This window comes from Nylanderia fulva, unplaced genomic scaffold, assembly GCF_048542155.1.
Source record: "Nylanderia fulva isolate GAGA-0341 unplaced genomic scaffold, ASM4854215v1 Scaffold66, whole genome shotgun sequence".
NCBI lineage: Eukaryota > Metazoa > Arthropoda > Insecta > Hymenoptera > Formicidae > Nylanderia > Nylanderia fulva.
In genome coordinates this window covers 140,688-149,668 of record NW_028190764.1, presented here as the reverse complement: position 1 = coordinate 149,668, position 8,981 = coordinate 140,688, and the positions used below count along the sequence as shown (strand labels likewise).

At 36.9% G+C, this 8,981-nt stretch overlaps 1 protein-coding gene across 1 annotated transcript in view; it reads right to left on the bottom strand.

Annotated features, from left to right (window-relative positions):
• Positions 1–221: 221 nt before the first annotated feature.
• Positions 222–8,981, bottom strand: part of LOC114933938 (lachesin) — a 68,425-nt gene continuing 59,665 nt past the window's right edge. Inside the window, exon 10 of the mRNA XM_029306527.2 lies at positions 222–7,349. Within this exon, the coding sequence (XP_029162360.1) occupies positions 7,039–7,349 (311 nt within the window). The 3' untranslated portion in view covers positions 222–7,038. The remainder of the gene's footprint in view (positions 7,350–8,981) is intronic.

The following is an 8,981-nucleotide window of genomic DNA, read 5'->3' as shown; positions in this document are numbered from 1 at the left end:
GTAGTTAGTCAAGGCTCTTATTAAATTCTAATAAATTTGATAAAAGGCTGTTAAGAGCAGTAAATATAAAAATTCAAATTATGTTAGAAAGTAAGTCATATATAATAATAATATTCTTTAATATAATGTCTACTAATAAATTAGGTAATTTATTAGTAGACATTATATTAAAGAATATTATTATTATATATGACTTACTTTCTAACATAATTTGAATTTTTATATTTGCTGCTCTTAACAACCTTTTATCAAATTTATTACAAATAATGACTTTTGTCGCTTTTTTTTTTTTAGATATTATTATCACGTTAGAGTAAGACAAATTAAAAGTATTTTAAGCCTGATCAGTCTTCGTAAAAATTCAATTCAATACATTTTCAATACAACCAAGAGCTTATAGATTGTAAACATTCGGTCGAAGAAGAACGGAAAATTCTGAAATGGGTATTTGGATTTTTAGATTTGTTTTGTAACCGTGTTTTCGCGTTCGATAACGAAGATATCATGTTATTTACGACTCAATAAGCGTAAAGGAACTAACGGCTGCAACAAGCCACGTTGCGAAACCAAAGTAAATAAAAGAAGACCAATGAAAAAGATTAGCGCGGATACAATAAAACGGAAAAAAATAAAGATAGTTCAGAAATCGTACAGTATATCGATTCAGATGTGAAAAAATATTTATAGAGACAGCATCGCGTACGATGTATATAAAATAAAAGCAAATAAAATTTGTATCACGCGAGGTACAATGTGGAATATCGCAAAAATATCGCAAATTAAGGAAAAAAAGGGATTTCGCAATGTAAGCGCTAATCGGCGATCCAAAGAAGTGATAATTCACGTAGATAAAAGGAAGTTGGCTAATACTCCTTCTTTCTGAGACTTAAAACTTTACACCAGGTTCAATCGATCCACTTAAATCTCATAAAACAAACTTTTCGAAGCTGTTCGATCGTGTCGTAGAAAAATCCGAAAATCGCTTGGCAGTTTAAGAACGCCAAAATATATCAACGTTAAAGTATCAAATTGAAAAACTATTAAAAAAATACTTTCATTACAAGAAATCAACGTTAAGTAGAAAAAAAAAACATAGACGTTTTAACGCATATTGATTCACCTAATAAATTGTTAATTAAATTCATTACAAACACACACACACACAAATAATAAATTTTATAACAACAAAAAAATTCTTGCGGTCTTATATGTAAGATAAGACGATTATTGATTCTTGATTTCTTCAATAAAGAACAAACGAAGAAAAATTCACACGCATGTATATGACATTCGCGGCGAATTGATAGCTGTCACGATGCATCGCAGCGTGCACTTTTGAAACTGCAGCCCTTCGACACCGGGACGTCGAAGCGAGCCGACTGCTAGACCGCGCGATAAATCGACCGTCGTGTAACCAGAGCGTTTACCTAACTATCCGCGTCCCTTGTATATATATATCGCCTCGACGGGCTAACACGTCGTACCTCTCGGGACTTTAATAAGCGTAACCGTTGGGGATTAAGCAAGCGGGTGCGGAGCGGCCAGGATTGTAGGGAAGGAGAGAAGCCAGAATCTACGAGGGGTCATACAGACGAGAGACGGCCTGAGAGAGAGAGAAAACTGACGCCGAGAGGAGAGCCGGTGCAGCTGCAGCTGCAACGGTAACTTTGCAGAAACGACTTCGCGCCGTAGCTCAAACGAAACGGATAAAGCCCGTTTGGAAGTCGTACGAAGGAGTCGTCGGGCATTTTGCGACAATGATGAAAGCGTAAGAAGGCGAGGACACTGACAAAAATCCATGTACTTTTACATGGAAATTATTAGGTCAGAACAGGAAAAGTTATTACTTGCTCTTATCACTGTAATTTTTTTTCCATTTGTTTTAAAGTGAAAATACATGTAAAATTATTATTTTTATGCAAAAATCATATGTAATTTTAAATTTACTATTTTTTACTTTATTAGAATTTTATTTTATAAGCATTTATACCTAACATTTCCTATGTGTAATTACATGTTCAGCGAAATATTTTTAATCTTGAAAATATTTAAGAATATATTTCGTACGAAATTACATATATAATCTGTAATCTTCCATGTAAGTATCAATATTGCACGATTATGCTCGGTCGGAAAAAACCTAGCTTAATTATGTAAATATTTTTTTCAGTGGATAATGGGGAGATTACAATGGGCAAGAAGCAAGGCCAGGATCTCTGGCCGGCGAACCGTAAAATCCTCTTCTTTGATTCTCTCTCTTTCTCGACGTCAGTTTTCGATGCATCCTCGCGCGGCCGACTCGCGGCGGATAATAATACCGCGAAATTACGCCGCGGATGCCCGAGAGAGTTCGCAAAAGAAGGGAAATAAAATCAGCATAAAACGAGAGAGAGAGCCGCCAAATGGCGCGACCTCGGCACGCCGGGGCCTTCTAATGAAAGCGTCGAGGAGTAGAAGAGACGGCGGTGGTGGCCCTTAAATTAATTCACGATGAATTACGTCCGCGCCAGCTGCGAGGGCAGTTGTGTTTATTTATGGAGGAACTAAGATCTTCTTCTCTCCCAGTCCTTAAACGCGGGATTCCGCCCTTATAATTTCTCACGATGACCGAGGAAGGCGGGCTCCGACTCTCCGTCATTCGAGACTCGTCGAGAGAGAAGGAGAGAGGCGATAATCGTTCCGGAAACGACGATTTTCTCCGACGAAATAAGAGCGGACACGCTCGTCTACAGTCTGGCATGCCACGGCGGCGTGTCGCAAACGAGCACGATTTGGGACTCCGGGGGAAAAAGCGTCATGATTTTTTTTTCTCCCTCGGGCTTTTTTTTTTTGCCCCAGTCACACCGGAGAGAGCGACCATTCATTGGCTCTCGCGAGGACGCTTGAGGACGCACTGGATTTTTTTTTTTTTTTCGTCTATTTCGACGTAGGTTGCAGTGTGACGAATGTGGCACGTCGCGAATTATATCGAACGCAATGGACCATCGGTTAATTGAAGGGCTCCCCAGGAAAAAAAAGGTTCGCCAGACGCAATATTTTAGATTTTAGAGCGAAGTAAATATTCGATGATGAAAAAAAAGAATTAATGAGTGGTTCTCGTCAAATATCATGTGGCTTATCCATTGGATATTTTAGAACCGTTTCAGCCCGACATATTTTTAACATCATCATTAGTTTGAAACCATGAACGTGTTTTAGAGTAGAGAAACTTTGTGTAACGGTTTGTATTTTGAAACTCGATAGGATAGCGAAAGGATTAACTTTCTCCTCGTGGTTTCTCTTCGCGTGAAAAAAAAAAGTTTACTCGGCTTGTTTAAGAGTAATTAGGCGATGTGATCGGAGCAATTATGGTTGGACAAATCGATTGAGAAACACGGGAACGAAAATTTATTTTGAAAGGGATTTAAACGTGTCCCTGCGAGAGAGCTGTCAGCGAGTACCGAAAACGAGTGAACCGCGACGCGTAACGAGATGCAATTTCGATTGTCATAAAACTCGAAAATCGTGCGCTCACGGGAATGCTCGATTTATTTAGCAAGTGAACACACAACACTAAACGTAGCGCGAGCGATTTTATTATTTTTCCGCGGTCGTTCTGGATTCTGAAAACAGCATCAAGATTCGAGAGAAGATGGCATTAGAATGGCTTATTTTAACTATTCGCTCTTACGACGTTTCTCATTGCTGTAACATTAAATATAATTAGAGAAATTACGCAAAAGCGAATGCACCGATAGCAATTGAAATATAAAAACTCTCTTACAATAATTGAAAAAATCTGTCGATACGGAACATAAGAGCATGCTCTCTCTCTATATGCTAGAAATATAAAAATATAATTATCTCTTTTTCTCTCTCCCTTTTCACTCTCTACTTCTCTCTCTAGTATTCTTTCTCTAGCACTCGTTCGAAGCAACCTCAGATCAGAAGGAGACCTATCGAACATTTATATTGATTATTTTGTTCACACGGCAATTAGATATCTGTGCTTGATTGTGATCGATAAAGTTTTTTATTCGTTATTTTATTTATCATGTTTTTTTTTTGATTGATTTGCTCATAATAATTTACTCATTTATAATTTGTTATGTGATATATAAACTTTTGGACGATTTGGTGTACGTCGCTTATTTTTATTAATTTTATTTTATTTTAGCATCACACATGTTTATAAAAGAAAATTAATTCATCGACATATTCTTAAAAATTGTATACTCATGAACAGTGTTGGCGCAAATTATTAAAACTTCCAAGTGTTTATAGTGTTATAAATATAGATTAGTTTGATATGCAAAAATAAATTTATTGTCTTATCATTGAGTCGATCATCAGAAAAAAATTATATTTCCCTAGTTTAATTTTGTTTCCTTAGTATTAAAAAATTATTTTAAAACTGTCACTCGCCAAAATTGCCGATCTTTATTAAAAATATGAAGATTTTTATTATTTTTTTCATTTTACGAATTTAAAAAATATAATTCTTACAACAGAGTCTTAATGTATCTTTCAAGTCTAGTTTAAATTGAGAGCTTTATGACCGACAGTTGCTATTAAAGTTCTCAAGTGTAAATACCTCTTGAAATTTATTTTAAACTGAAAGAAAGTTCTAATATCAAAAGCCCGTTCTCGAAAGCAAAACTCTCGAAACAGTCATTGAAAAGTCTTCATTCCGTTGCTAGCATTTTGATATTGAGAATCACATTCAGAAAAGTAGAGCTCTCTTGGAATAAACATTTCTCGAAAGTCATACTTGATTCCATGCTGATTTGGAGAGAGAAGAAAGAGTTTTATTATCGAAAATTCTATTATATTTAGAGCACCATAAAAATTATTCACATAAGAGGAATAATATTATAAAGAGAAAGAGAAAGAGAAAGAAAAAGACAAAAAACTTTGCAGAAGAGCATATATAGGTACCGATCGCGATCGAAGACGTGCGGCGAACATTTTCCGGTCGCAATCGATCGATCCGAAATCGAGAGCATCCGGCAAGATTGGAGACGACATCCGGCGCCTTATTCAAGTAAAACTCGTTTAACGCTCTCGATACTCGTTTGAATCGCGATACGTATCTCATCTATCACACTAGAGATCGTTAAAAGACTATTTACGGAAGGCTCATACGCGATTAAAGAAAGTGATATAGTAATTAAAGGGGGTGGGGGAGGGAGGGGGAGAGAAAAGATGGCACGAACGTGTTAGTTACCCTGACGTGTCAGTATGCACACATATACACATGCGAGCGTGTTCGTATATGATATACACGTACATATATATACACATATCACGCAGCTTATTGCCAACGAAGCTGAAGTAGTTACGCATCTTCGATTCGCGTGAATATTATCTTCACTTCGAAATATATCTCCTTGTCGCTCTCGTAGTCTATCTACTTTTTTGGCCTCTACCATCGCTTATTTCTCTTTCCTGTTTCTTGCACATTTCTTTTATAATATCATAACCCATCGCGCAATCATCTAGACGTTGTCTATATTCGCAAAATGAAATGTCTTTAATCCGATCATTCATGATTCGATTATTTCGCTATTTCATTCTTCATATTCTTCTACGTAACAAAAATAGAAGACTCAATTTTATGTAAAATATGGAATATAATTCGATAATTATTAATCTAATTAATCTCAGTTTATTAATACTAATCCGATGGTATCAAATAAAACGAGAGGTTCTAGTAGGTATTCTTGCACAAGATTTACGCTGCTTAATATTGATGCATACACAGTAGAAAAATTTGTGTTTTCTTGTTAAAAACAGTCCCCGTTAAAAATTTTGTTTTAAATATTTAACACATTCATGTGTTAATTTAACATATTACTGTTCTGTTAATGGAACTTAAATGTTAAATTATTAAAATAACTGGAAAAATATTATAAAAATAACACAATGTGGATCTATTTTTAATTTTACACAATATATTCTGCTTTATTCTGCTTTATAAGTGATAAGATTTATTTGTTAAAATTTTCAGGAAAAAATGTTAATTTTCTATTTTATAATATAAGTAGGGATTTATCGTTTATTTTTACATTAAAAGTATGTTAATTTTACACAAAATTTATTTGAAGTTTTGCATTTATTTTTTGTTAAAATATTAACACACTACTTGTGTCTCCATTTAACATATTATGTTAAATTAACACCAACATTTCTGTGGATTGTTTGGGACATGTGAAATCTGTTGAATTTAACAGAAATTTTTCAACTGTGTAGGAATAAAAATAATCTAGGACATTATTTCGATAAAAGTTCAATAATAGTATCGAAAATAGAACTGACCTTAAGTATACCGAATTTGACCCCTGAATTTAATTAATTTAGCACTCACCGATCGGTTCTTCGATCCAAGTATATCACCAAGTACAACGATCAAGATACACAAGATCCCGCGATGTAAATTCCTGTCTTCGGACCCACGTGGTTCATCCCTTCCGCGAGCTTCCGATCCATTGATATTAAGTCTATGAATTACGAATAAGCCACTCAGGGAAGACGATACATCGTCGGCGGCGGCAGCGGCGATTTAAGCCCATTCGAAGTTGCTTTTGCTGCGAGCTGCTTGAACACCCAATGTAGATTGAAGCTTTCGTTTCGCGAAGCCGACTACCGGGCATAAAGTTCGCAACGTAACGTATGATTCACTTTATCACGCGACTTTATCTTACTGATCAGATAGGATCAAACCAATTTGCTTTGAAAATGGCATCGGATCTCTCTCTCTTGAAAATCCGAGTGCTCAGCCGATGATAAAGGGCGTTGGACAAACATATTTCTCTTCCACGCGAAACTCGCTGCAGCATTGCAGTGACCTGCAATATAGAAACAACTTCGGATTTCGAGCGGGCGTTTTCCCATCCCTGAACGTTGATCGCAGAACCTTCGTCCTCGAAAGTGAGGATTACGCTCGAAAAATCGCGCCACCACAAAAAGACCGACGTGCGATCGCGAGCACCAACTTGGCGCGTGCCTGGTCCTTTGAAAATTCCCCGACTCTCTCCTCCGTTTTTCTCATCACCATCATCACCACCACCACCACCACCATCCGCGACAAACGATCATCAGCGGGACCAGCGGTGACAGGACGATGGACAGCCCACGTCGATGGGAATCGGCGGCCGAATTGACGTTAATGGCCGGTCGTTTTTTGCCGACGCGGACCGTCGACGACGGCGTGACGGGCGACGGATAACCCACGTGACCGTGAACCGTGTTGTCCACCGCCAGCGGCTTGTTCTCCGTCTTGTCCACCTCCGCCGAGCCGTAAACCACTTCGTCCTCCTCGTCGTAGAACGGCGGCCACGCAGTTTGCGTCTTCGTCGGGCCAGAGATTTCTGAACAAAGACAACTTGATGCTTAAGATATGCAGAATCATATATGATTAGGAAAATTAATAATTCATAATAATTAGTAATTTATATTAATTTCCTCGATTATAGAGATTACCGATAGAAATAATTAAGGAATTATTGAATAGTCGACCAAACTAGCAAAAATTAAATTAAACTTTACAACGTTTCGACCATGTGGTTGTGGTCCTTAACAAGTGGAAACAAAATAAATTCAGGTACAATAAAATATCATTATGACAAAAATTAACCCTTTACAAAATGTAGATCACATAAGTCAAAAAATTTTTTAAATTTTAAAAAGCGAGAGACAGCAATTAACATATTGATCGTTACAATATACTGTGACGATCCTCGTTTGGGATATTTTAATTGCTGTCTCTCGCTTTTTAAAATTAATAATTTTTGTCATAATGATATTTTATTGTAACTAAATTTATCTTGTTTCCACTTGATAAGAACAACCACAGGGTCGAAATGTCGTGAAGTTTAATAAACTTATATTTTGCTAATTTGGTCGACTATTCAATAATTCCTATTTTACTGATTAGCGAATCCAAATAATTATTAAGACTTGAGAAATAATTACTTAATATGACAATCGAAAATGTATCTATAATTTATGGGATCAACGTTCATAATATTTTGACATCTTCAACTAAAGAAAAGAATAAGGGCATTGTACTGTTAAAAAAAGTAACAAGATCGCGAATTTATTGGCGCTTATCTGGGAATTCTGATTATGTTACAAACTTTCTCGAGAATCTCTTGAATAAAGGATAGAAGTTGAAGCCACGGGGCATTTGAAGATAAGATAACTCGACGTATGCGTTTTTATGAAAAAGAATTTAATACAGAATGGAAGTGGACACGTGCGTACACTCGTGTATACAATATGTTTTCTAAAGTTTTTCTCGAAGCTTGAGAAAAAGTATCTTCCGGTGAGCGACTTTGAGAATATTGTTCTTCGATAAAGATTGATCGCATTTTTTTTTACCAATAAAAAACGAATTAAAAATTTTCAAATATTATATAAAAATTCTAACATATAGAAAACATAAATATATGTATATAATATGCGCTATTTCTTGTATACCATCACTCTTAAATTCACATAGGCAAATATGTCGTCCGCCGCATCCTTCGAAATCGATGGATCGATAACACGCGACGATTTGCGAAACGCGAAGAGCAACACTGCATTCGCCAAATCTTATCTCTCGGGGGAGGCTGCTAGCCGAGAAATTCGCGCGACCGAAAGATGTCCGATATAGAAGCAGATCCTCGGGAAGGTTTCCGTCCGCAAAGTGACAATGCTTGTAAACGCGAGGCGTGTGTTTGTCGTAGAGGAAGAAGAGAGGAAAGGAAGAAGAAACCCTCTTATTCCTATATCATCTCGCAATCAGTCGGGAGATGTCAAGGCACGAAAGGATTTATCGTCGGCTCGACGACTGAAACCCGAGCAACGATTTTCACGTCAAGCTATGTGTTGGCACTGTGAGAGGACTCGTTAACCTTCTCGCGACCCGCCGCATTAATGTAGGAATAACAGGTCGTACGCGAGAGAGAGAGCAAATTCCCAACCTTCTCTTTCCACCCTTGCGAGATGCTGTTCGG